At 50.0% G+C, this 12,015-nt stretch overlaps 1 protein-coding gene across 3 annotated transcripts in view; it reads right to left on the bottom strand.

Annotated features, from left to right (window-relative positions):
• Positions 1-6,135: 6,135 nt before the first annotated feature.
• PTPRH (protein tyrosine phosphatase receptor type H) overlaps positions 6,136-12,015 on the bottom strand; it is a 33,718-nt gene continuing 27,838 nt past the window's right edge. For 2 of the 3 annotated variants that reach the window (XM_081836903.1, XM_081836904.1), the window contains 4 exons: positions 11,581-11,703; positions 9,773-9,933; positions 8,450-8,585; positions 6,136-7,833 (listed from right to left, as the gene is read on the bottom strand). In XM_081836903.1, the coding sequence (XP_081693029.1) occupies positions 7,696-7,833; positions 8,450-8,585; positions 9,773-9,933; positions 11,581-11,703 (558 nt within the window). In that variant the 3' untranslated portion in view covers positions 6,136-7,695. The remainder of the gene's footprint in view (positions 7,834-8,449; positions 8,586-9,772; positions 9,934-11,580; positions 11,704-12,015) is intronic. The other variant, XR_014150584.1, reaches the window with a different exon arrangement.

The raw sequence follows: 12,015 nt of genomic DNA, 5'->3' as shown, positions 1-12,015 counted from the left end.
GCGCGAGCGAGGAAGAGCGCAGGCTGGTAGCTTATTGTGCTTGTGTGTTTGGGGAGAGCGAGCGAGAAAGCGCAAATGAGCTGTCCGTTTTCCGTGGTGCTGAAACGTTGCTGGCTGCGGGGTGGGGCCGGGAAGGAAGAGGTGGGGTTAACTAGAAAAGTGAAGAAAGGAGGGGTCGAGGGGTGTGTGTGTGTGTGTGTGTGTGTGTGTGTGTGTGTGTGTGTGTAGCGGGGGGCGGGGACGGGGCAGAGAAGAGATCTTCGAAATGCCGAATTGAAAACAAAGCCAGATCAGTTCTTAGAAGCGTTCAGGTGTTTATGGGTCTAACGCCGGAGGGAATCTTTTGAAAGTGATGATAGGAAGATGGCGGGGGCGGAACTAGCGTTAGCAGGTGGAGACCCACCCCACTGTTTAGGTCTTTGAGAGAAAAGGACCGAGCCGGAGAGAGCTGTCAGTCTGCCATGGGGGGAAAAGCAAACCCAGAGATTTATAGATATAGCCATATTATACCCGCAAACTTCAACCAGTTTCAAACAAGTGAAAATATGGCTTCCTCCTTCCACTTTGCGCCGCCCTCCAACAAACGCAACAGGGACCTGCTTTAAAATCCACTGGATACTCTCCTAAACACACAGATAAAGGGGATCCTTGCGAGGAACATGCAAGCGATTTAAGTTGCAGGAGGTGCAGATATGGCCACTATACGGTCCGTATTCGAGAGGTGTGTTTGTGTGCATCTCGGCATGTGGGGAGGGCCCTAGTTCGATGCGATAGCATCTGCCTTGCATGCAGAAGGTCTCGGGTTCAAGGTAGGGCTGAAACTCCCTGCCTGAAACCCAGTAGAGCAGCTGCAAGTCACTGTGACGAATACTCCCGCTGGATGAACCGGTGGATCTCAGTATAAGGCAGTTTTCCTATGTGCGCATGAGACAGAGAGCCATAAGATCGCCTATAAGCCACCCTTTGCCCACCATGCCATAGCAACCACCAGGTAGGTTCAAAAGATAGGCTAGTTGGGGAAGGGGGTCGGTCTATGCCCACCCCCTTCACCAAATGGTGCAGAGATTTTGAGCTGCTAAACACTGCACGGCGGAAGTCACCTCATCGGGGAAGATTCAGCAACACCCAGAGGGTGATCGTGTGGTGATCGCCTCTGGAAATTGTTTATATTGTACGCTGGAATCTAATCTGCGGAGCCAGGGGGAGGTTAGGATTCTGTTTGGGACGCATCAGATACACAGGTGAATTAATGTCCGGTGAAATAATGTCCGGAGAATTGTGAATTAATGTCAGTTAACGAGGATGTGTATGTGTGTGTAGAAAGAGAAATATTGAGGTGCGTGTGTGTTGTAGAATGATGGGCTTATGGTGGGGGTCAGTGTTGCGGGTGCGCGGAGCTCTCGGCAAAGTGAAGAGGTTTGTCATTCACATCTGCGAGGGAGAAAGGAGCATATTTCTTAATGTGACTATAGCACAGGGTATACAGAAAAGGACCTTACGAGAGCTGGTTGGGAAAGGCAGGAGGAGACGGAGAGGAAAGACGGCGTTGCTCTTGGCGACAGAAGGAGGGGCGCGCCGCTTGTATGAAGGAGAGGAAGATGGAAGAGGGCGTGTGCATGGTTTGGAGGGTGGACACAGTGTGGGAGGTTGTGTGAGATTGTGTGTGTGAGAGAGGAGAGACATGAGTGCCCTCCTGTGGAGAGAGCGAGTTCTGCTACTTACTGTGCCACCAGCGCGACGCGCGCGCGTCCCTGGTGGCCAAGAGTCCCCTGCTGGGAAGCAGCCACCAGACTCTGTGCGCTCTGGGGGAATCCAAAGCGAGGATGCCTCCAAGCTTCTAGGCTGCCAGGTAATCACTCTCCGTCTGGATCCCCGCACCGAAAACCCATCTGCACATTCCCCCTGTCCCTCGTGCAAGGCATCCTCGGATCCTTCATGCTTGAAGCAAGGTTTTCCTTTCGGGAGGTCTTGCCACACCATTTACCTCTGCGAAAGCTTCAGGGCAAACGTCCTGGATCATTTCCAATCAGTGAACACCCCATAGCTTCATTCTAAAAACATGCAACTTTTCATACCACAAATGTGTTGCAGTTCATTTTATATCCCACTTTTGTTTGTGTTTCTGTCTGTGTGCGCGTGCGTATGTGTATATATATATATATATATATATAGAGAGAGAGAGAGAGAGAGAGAGAGAGAGAGAGAGAGAGCCCCTTGATGGCCATGATGCCATCATGGTAAAATTGGGGAAGCATTGCAGAAGAAATGTTTCCCCAATGCTAACAAAGCAGAATAGTGTGTGGATGGTCCAGTGTCAATCCATCACTAAGGCGCAGTTATTGTGTCAAAGACATTTTGGTATATAAACAGTATACATTAAAAAAACAAAAGTATAATGTTGCAGAGTACAACCACAAAAACCACACCACCACACCAGTGTAGAGGGGCCTAGTGTCTCATTCTCCTCCTAAAGAATTCAGGATTCATGCTTCCAGCACCCCCCTCTCCTATCTAAGAATCCTGACTTCCAGCACCTTCTGGGGCCTAATTGCATCTATGAGTTCTAACCCTCACCACCACTCTAAGTTCTCACCCTCAGCATCCCAAGTCATCAGGGTCCCTAGACCTCACCCTCCATCCCAAAGGAACTCAGCATTCTTGGCCGGGCACCACCGCACTTCATCCAGCAACCATCCTAGAGAGAGCCCCTTGGACACCTGGCTGGCCTCCTCCCCATATCCCTTTAGCCGTGCTACAGCCCAGAGTCAGATGTGGTCGTTTGCAAAGAGCCATGACCTGATGTGTAAAAAATAAAATAAAAAAAATAGTGAGGAAAGATCTGACAGCACCATGGCAACATTTGGGAGCTGACACTTAGGTTGCCTCAGCAACCAAATAATTCTCTGTCCTTTCCATGAAAGGGGAGGGGGATGATTCAACCAATTTATCTTTCGGTAAGAGAGATGTTTTTAAAATGCCCACAGTCTAACTGGGTGAAGAGGGGCTTTAGGAGATTCCCCAGGTACCCCAGTCCCCGCAGCGTGGGGGGAGGGCAGAGAGCAGGGAGAGGAGTGTTTGGGGAGAGAAATGAAGACCAGCTTTCTGTATACATCAAGCACCTGGGCTTGCTGGCAGCATGGGAAATTATGTTTTCACTGCTTCTCGCGCAACCCACTGAAAGTAAGTAATTCATGCCCCAGCCATCATTGACTCACATGCTGCCTAATGTGTTTGTTTAAACTCTGTAACTTGTTGTGTCTTAATATATGTGGGAAGGGTAATGGTGCTAGTCTGCTGCAGCACAAAACAGCTATCTATGTGCACACAAACACACACACATAAACACACACAAATGTACCAGCATGTTTTCTATTTTAGAGCTGTGTCATCTAATGGGTTAGATTAATAAAAATATTATAATAGACTAAAACAGATTCGCTGGTTAATTGGATTGCATGTGATTTTTTTAAAAAATAAAATCAATGAAGAAGAAGAAGAGTTTGGATTTGATATTCCGCTTTATCACTACCCGAAGGAGTCTCAAAGTGGCTAACAATCTCCTTTCCCTTCCTTCCCCACAACAAACACTCTGTGAGGTGAGTGGGGCTGGGAGACTTCAGAGAAGTGTGACTAGCCAAGGTCACCCAGCAGCTGCATGTGGAGGAGCGGAGACGCGAACCCGGTTCACCAGATTACGAGACCACCACTCTTAACCACTACCCCACACTGGCATAACAGGAATAGTAGGTGGAAGTCATTGTTTCAGAACAGGAGTGGGAACCCTTAGCCCACCTGGCCTGAAAGGGGATCCAGATTTGTCCCTGGGGCTATTTCCCCCAAACTGCAGTTGCTTGCCCACCATCTTGTGGCAGTTCAAGGTTCCTTTCTGTGCCGGCTGGGGGGCTGCTTGCTTTGGACGCAGCTGTTTGTTGCCTACAGGGAACAGGCACATGCAGTCGAAGCAGCAGGACTTAACCCCAGCTCTCTCTCATTGCTTGACAGTTGATGATCGAGGTGGGAGATTAAATCTGGCTCAGTTTGGCTGTATGCGCCTGTTCCCTGCAGGCAACAAAGAGTTGCAGTCGAAGCAAGCAGCTCCAATCAATGAATCAATCAATAATAAAAAGACATCGACTGAGCAAAGGATATCTACGACTTCTCCTTCACCTAGCCCTGCCTGTAAAATGTAGCCTCCTTTCCCTTATTTCCCCACATGGGAAGGGGGAAAAAGAAGTGCTTTGCCAGCCCTATGCTCAGCATTTCCCATAGCACCAACCATAGGGCTGGCAATGCCCCTTGTGCTGGCAATGCCCCTACCTAGCTGGCTGTTGAGTGCCTGGGAACCCTGTGCAATGAATTTTGACAGGTGGGCATCATGGCCCGCCTATCCATCACGCAACGTCATGCCGGTTGCACCTGTCTGCCTAAGCTGGCCCAAGGGATGGGGCCTGAGAATGATCTGCCCCCCAGGACCAAAAAGGTTCTCCATCCGTTTTAGGATAAGAGCTGCCCTTTCTCTCTCACATTCACAAAGGTAGTCTTTCTCTATGGGGAGCAGCCCAGCAGAACTGGGCTTCTAGCTTGGTGGTACCCACCCTTTGGAAGTCCCTCCCATGATGCACCAGGCAGGCACGCTGCCCTTGTTGCCCTTTTGGCACCCGTTGAAGGCCTTCCTTTCCCAACAAGCCTTTCACAGCCCTTCCCTTGTAATGATGGAGAGAAAGAGACCACAGACCATGTCCTTTTATGATTCCCCATAACCAAAGAATTGATGCTTTTGGATTATGGTGCTGGAGGAGACTCTTGAGAGTCCCATGGACTGCAAGAAGATCAGACCTCTCCATTCTGAAGGAAATCAGCCCTGAGTGCTCACTGGAAGGACAGGTCCTGAAGCTGAGGCTCCAAGACTTTGGCCACCTCATGAGAAGAGAAGACTCCCTGGAAAAGACCCTGATGTTGGGAAAGACTGAGGGCACAAGGAGAAGGGGACGACAGAGGTCGAGAATTTGACCAAACTGCAGGAGGCAGTGGATGACAGGAGTGCCTGGCGTGCTCTGGTCCATGGGGTCACAAAGAGTCGGACACGACTAAACAACTAAACAACAACAAAAATTACCAAGATGCTCGTACAAGACCATTGCCCCATTTCTTAGAAGAATGCCCAGAAGTTCTAGCTTGGAGCTGTCCAGTTTACTTCTAGAAGACGGAAAACCAAAGATTACAGCATGAGTTACAAAATTTTACACGACAACGTATGAAATACATCAGTCATTCTTGCCTACTGGGTCTACATAGACTTTCTATCTCTTTTTCAAGTTATTAAATCTTCAGTTTTGTTTACCTACCATTTTATTTCTCTCTATTTTATCCACATTAGTATTTGTTGTATTAGAGTATGCTCATTTTTAACCGTATAATAAATTATACTCCATCCATCCATCCATCCTTTTTGTTTTTACATATGGAATTGTTTTTCATTGCAGATTGTTTTTGCTGTGAAATTGTTTTGAGATCTTTTATGGGAAGTGATTCATAAGTGGATTCAGATAAACCATCTAAAAAACCCAAAATAAATCAGAATTATGCTCCCCCCGTGGTACTGGCTTACTCATACGCAAATCAATGTAGATTTAATCAACTGATTAGCTGACCCAAATGCACACAGTGATCCAGCTGTGGCTGCAGTCCTACACCTCCAGCAAAGTCTACAATCAGTGGGGTGTCCATTTGTAAAATTTCTTCGGTTTGGCAACAGCCCTAATTTGTATAAACAATGACTTGTAAGTCCGGGAAGAGAGAGGCTGTTGACATTTGTGATGGGAGGGAAACTGACAGGGCTTCAAGGCATGAGCTTGAGAAGACGAGGCATCTGGAATACCAGAAGCCATGAGGAGGTTTTATCTACTGAGGATTTTCATACTGAATTTGCACCAACACCCTTTGTATGACCTGTCCTTGAAAATCATGTGGGGGAGCTGTTGCCATCCTCATCTTGGCTCTGGTTGTTGTGGGGATTTCTGCACAGGGCTTGTGTGAATCTGCACTCCTACGGCAAATGAGAATCGCCTCTCTGGGATGATACAAGAAATCTTTTGAAAACAGGGAAAGAATTTAATCCTCTCCAATTCCTTCTGCTTTTGTTTCATTACTTTGTGAATGGCATTCCCACCCCCCTACTCAATATATCTTCACAACAACCCTGGGAGGTACGTAGGTTCAGCTTGGACAAAACAGTGGGCATGAGATGGCGCAGGCCCAGTGAGCTTCATGGCTGAACCAAAGGCTCCTGAACCAAAGATTCTTCCTGTAAACACTACAGTGGATTTCATCACCATACCGTCAATATGCAACAAACATGCAGGCCACTTAATCTGCTTGTGGTTTAGTCAATTTTATCTTTTATTTATTTATTGCATTCATTTTTCGCTTTTCCTCCAAGGAGCTCAAGGTGGAGTACATGGTTTCCTTCCTCCCCATTTCATCCTCACAACAACCACGTGAGGCAGGTTAGGCTGAGAGGCAGTGAACAGCCCAAGGCCACCCAGTGAGTGGAGATTTGAACCCTGGTTTCCCTGGTCATAGTCCGGCACACTAACCCCTACACCACACTGGCTCTCAAGTCCAATGCTGTGGACTTATAGACAAAGTTGAATTCGTTTCTTCTTGGGGTGAATAACAGAATTCGAAAGGACCCCAGGGATCATCTAGTCCCCCCCCCCGCCGCAATGCAGGAATATGCAGCTGGCCCTTACAGGGATTGAACCGGCAACCTTGGCATTATCAGCGCCATACTCTAACCAACTGAGCTAAGTGGCTTTGACTTCCTATAGCTAGGACAAGTGGTTGCCAGTCATCGCCCACTGTTTGCTCTCTACACTACTGGAGGCTTCCCTGCTTTTGATTAAGCTCATTATAAGTTTCTTCATGATAGATCCTGCTAATTTCATTTGCTAGATGCGTCTTCTTTCGCTCTCCCCCACCCACTTTAACCCCTGGTCAACTCAGAGGTGACATTAAGCACATCTTTGAATCCTGTGTGTGTGATTCTCTTCCTCTACTTCTCCTTACCTTGGGAAGCCTGAGATAGGATGTTAGAGTGGTGCAGTGAGGAAATGGGGGGCTTGTCCCAGTCCCCCATTATGTTCCCCCACCAAAAATCACCCCCTCTCTCACACTTGAAGCTACCATATGCCTCCAAAGCTGCTACAGAAGAGCTACCACAGTCGTATCCTCAGATACATGCGTGCTGATCGGTTATTTCATTTTATTTGTAAAATTCTGTACCTGCTTTTCACCCATAAAGCCAAAGGACAGGTCGCTGCAAGAGCAAATCTGTCCATTTAGGCTCCTCTCAGCTTCTCAGTCCTAAGCTCCACATTTCCATTTCGTATGTTCCCGACAGATACAACGCGTGCAATTTAACTTCCAACCCACAAAGAGAGAAGGGGGCAGGGAGACACACACACACACACACACACACACACACACACCCCTCATCACTTCCTCAGCTGGCTGGCACAATCATGTCAAAACTGGGCTGGGGAAGGGGTTCCAAGTGAGTTTGCATCTCCTCTAGGAACCAGCGTCTCCCTCCCTAGGGAAGCACATCCCAAAGTCTGCTGTGGTTTTCAGGCCCTTGGGAACATGGGCCTCCTTGGCGCTTGCCGGGAGAAGAAGACAAAAGAAGACAGGCTGTCACACCCGGGACACCTCGTAGCCTTGCAGGGCCCAGGTGTTTTCATACACTGCCGTGTGCTCTGTCTTCTCACTGTCACTCTGAGGAGGAGGCTGGAGGGCGTCCAGGAGACATTGGTGAAGAAAGACGAATTGGGACTGCAGAGAAAAGAGGTGTTAAGGGTGTGTGGATTAGAGCACTGCCAGGAGGACAGAATTTCAACTTGCTTTGTCACATATATAGCTCAGGAAGATTCAGCTCTCTGTCAGGGCAGCTTTGAGCACTTCTTATGTCAAAAAGAGCCCTGCTGGATGAGGGCCATGGCCCATCTAGTCCAACATCCTGACCTCACAGGGGTCAGCCAGAGGCCCCCAATCAATGGGCTGTGCTCCTTCTTTCAGATGTGATGGATGGCGCAGATGTTTGCCTGCCTCCTCTTAAGTCGTTTAACAGAGAACTGAAGTCTCCAAAGAGAGCCAGAGGGAAGCTGTTTAGTAACTAAAGGTAAAAGGTTAAGTCCAGTCAAAGATGACTGTGGGGTTGCGGCACTTATCTCACTTTTCAGGCCAAGGGACAGCTTTCCAGGTCATGTGGCCAACATGACTAAACCACTTCTGGCACAACGGGACACTGTGATGGAAACCAGAGAGCATGGAAACACCGTTTACCTTCCCACCGCAGTGGTACCTATCTATTTACTTGCATTGGTGTGCTTTTGAACTGCTTGTTCAAGACAGATCTGCTTCACGTAACAACATATTCCGAGCCTCTCACCTCAGTCTGAATCATGAGCGGACGGTTCATCCTCAGCTTCCGAACGAAGGAGAAGACTCCAAGCTCACCTGTGACCTGGGCTTGGCGCAGCAGGGAGTCCAGGGAGATGAACGTCCCCGTCCGGCCAACACCTGCGCTGGAGAGGTGGGAGAGGGAAGGAGAGGACAGTGTCAACCAAGGCCACATTCCCACGACACATTTATAGCGCTATGATGCCACTTCAAAGAGTCACGGCTGCCCCCAAAGAATTCTGGGAGCTGTAGTTCGTTAAGGGTGCTGGGAGTTGCTAGGAGACTCCCTATTCCCCTCCCAGAGCCACAATTCCCAGAATTCCCTGGGAAGAGGTGTTATGGATAGTTAAGCCACTCTGGGTTGAAGTGGCTCTGCCGTTTGTGGTCCCTCCGCCAGTGGCGTAGCGTGGGTTGTCAGCACCCGGGGCAAGGCAAGTAATTTGCGCCCCCTAACCCGTGGATTTGCGCCCCCTAACCCTAACCCCCAGATGTTGCGGCCGGTGCGGCCGGCCCCCCCTGCACCCCCCACGCTACACCACTGCCACAAAGTAGTGCGAGGCTTAATCACATGGCGGGGAAGAAGGCAGCAACTGGGTCCCGGGGGCGTCTCTGATGTGACTTTACGGGCACCATTTGCAAGCGGGGAGCGGCACCCCATCCGCGCGAGCGCGCCCCCAGACGCAGGAGCCGCGCAGGCAGGGCTGGGGGCTGAGGCGCCAATGGAGGGGAGATGAAGGGCCTGCGAAGCCCTCGAGCACCAGAGAGCTGCTCCTGGTTTCGCGGGGGGGGGGGGGGCTCGGCCGGGGGCGGCAGCCCTTTTGTCCGCAGGATGGCAGCGGCGCCACCGGCCAGCCCCATTACCGGCCCGGCCAGCCTCCCGGGGCGCCAGGGCTCCGCCGCAACTAACACCTTCCCTCCAAAACTGGGCTGGTCGGATGTAGTTCTCTCCTGCGCTCAGCTCTGCGCTGGGCGGCCGCTGCATTTTCCCTCCCCCAGATAGTCCCTCCCTCGCTCTCTCTCCGCTCCGCAATGCACGCCTGGCACCCTCCCCCTCCACAGTGGGCGGCGACCCGGCAGCTCGGATCAGATTCGCACAGCCAGCACTGTGAGAGAGAGAGTGAGCCAGGACCAGGTAGGGGCAGAGAGCTCCGAGTGCGCCCCCAAAAATGTTGCGCCCGGTGCGGCTGGCACCCCTTGCACCCCCCACGCTACGCCACTGCCCTCCGCAGCCTTAGTCCACAGAACCTGTGGGTTACACTTCTCCCTGGCTGTCCCCTGCCCCGATCCTCTCTTCCCCTCCGCTTGGGTTTACCTGCAGTGTACCAGAGCTGGCCCAGCACCTCTGTGCTCCTCTATGTGGGCCCTCACGAGGTCTCGGAAGTGAAGGATGGTGCTTGTGATTTTGGGCACCCCATGGTCCGGCCACGACGTGTAGTGGTAATGCCTGGCCAGGTGGACCTCGGATAGGTTCACCTGTTGAGACACACACACAATTCAAGCACTTTCTTCAGAACCACCCCTGGGTTTCACCTCCGTTTCTTTCCAATTGGCACCTCAACATCCTGAAAGCCGTGGAAGCTCTCAGGTCCTTGTCACACCATGTGGTGATGGGGGGGGGGGGAAAGAGTTTCCGTTTGTTTTTATTTCCAAACTTCTATGATTCTGTATACCGAGGGTGTTTGTAGTTTATTTTGAAGTGGCTCTGTTCCGCTCCCAAACGCAACCACTTGAGCTTGGTGTCTGAGATAACAAAGTGGGACCTGCAACAAAATGTTGCAGCGTACCTTCTTCTCCCGCTGTCAGGGCTGGGCCAGGAGGTGGGAATCAGGTTCTGTGGGACGAGCCAGCGGTTGAGATAGAAGAGTAAACTACAACCGGAGGATGAACTTCAGGAAGCAGGATCTGGGATCAAGCTGGGATCAGGGCAAAAAACAACCCAATATACAGGATTGCACAACAGAATTCAGGAAGATCTTGTGGCTCAAGATCAGGAAGCCTCTCTCATATCCTGCCCAGAAACATCACATGCCCAACTAGGTGGGCAGAATCAGCCTGGGGTTCCTGAGGGTGCAGAACCTGCCACCTGTACCACACAAGACACCACACAAGGTAACAGTTGTCCACACATCCCAGTGGCTCGTGACACTTCCTAATAGCAGTGCTCTCACTCAGGGTTCTAGCAAGCCAGCCATGGGTTCCTTGCAAGGGGCTCAAACGCCCCTTCTTCTCCCATGTGCCCTCATTTTCCTGCTTTTTCCTGTATTTTTATCTTGTAAACTACCCTCTGAACTTTGGATGAAGGGTGGTATATTATTATTATTATTATTATTATTATTATTATTATTATTATTACTGTTTTTCAACTTTCAGCTAGGTTCTATAAGGCTGCTCATCCCCCAGTGTTTTAAAGGGTATTTTTGGCTTATGCATGCCTTGGGATTACTTCCACTGGCAGAGGAACAGGGGTGTGGGGAGAGCGCACCATCCCCAGCGGCACAATCCCAGTGGGGTGCCATTGCTGCTGCCCCCCCCGCGCGCTGGGCACCATGCCCCTGCAGGTGGCACCCCATGCCCCTGTGGGCTTTGCGCCATGCCCCTGGGACACGCCCCACACCCCTACCTGCTCTTGAAGCTCCGCCACTAATTACTTCCCTGTCTCTCAGTGACTCCCTTTTATTTTGTTGAGTTCACAATTAGAAGGATTGATTATTTCATTAGTATAATTTTTAAAGGGATATCTTTAATTAAAATTATGACAACCAGTGCCATTATTATTGTCACGATTATCATCACCATTATTATTTATCGTCATCATCGTTATTATTAAACAATAACAATTTGATTCACTTCCCAATCTTCACCCTAAGGTCCCAGGATGCGCCCCAGCAATTTAAAATACAACGCTAAAGATCAGAAAACTAAGAAAATAAGAACAGAGTGGGTCTCAAAAATCTACCACTCAGGTGTCAAAAGCTGCAGAAAAGAGACTGCGGAATTGGCAACAGCCTGTGTTGCAATGATAAAGCAATTGGATAAATATCGCTTCACAGGGCAGTTATTCTGGCAGAAACCATTTGGATGGAACGCCGGGGGAGGCGGTCCTGATCCCCACTCCGTCACCTGCTTGATAGTGAAATCCCGGATGGTCCAATCGGGGAGGATTGTCTCTGTGACGACGGACACTGTGATGTTGTCGTAGGTGCAGGGTGTGTAGTCCAGAGGCCAGTAGCGTTCACATTTCACCTGACCAGAAGAAGGTTGAGGAAGAGGCAAGGGGAGAGCCAAGAACGTTAGTGGAAGGACTGGCCTTGCGGAAGAGCGGAGCAACTGTCAAACTTTGGTCAGGTTTTGGTTGGGCTGCTGCAGATCAAGGGCTCTGAAGACCAGGTCTACATCTATACCCTCCTCACAGCAGCTGGGGAGTCGCAAGCTCTTTGGAATGCGCTCCACACTTCTGCTCCCTGCCTGATACTATCTGCTGCCTTTTACAAACATAGAAAAATGTCCATCACTTCTAGGGAGGAGAAAAAAAAGGTTTGCTTATTTGTGTAAGTT

Source organism: Podarcis erhardii (assembly GCF_964252035.2).
Source record: "Podarcis erhardii genome assembly, chromosome: 13".
NCBI classification, from domain to species: Eukaryota; Metazoa; Chordata; class Lepidosauria; order Squamata; family Lacertidae; genus Podarcis; species Podarcis erhardii.
Note: the sequence above shows the minus strand (reverse complement) of the source record. Positions and strands in the feature narration are given on the sequence as shown.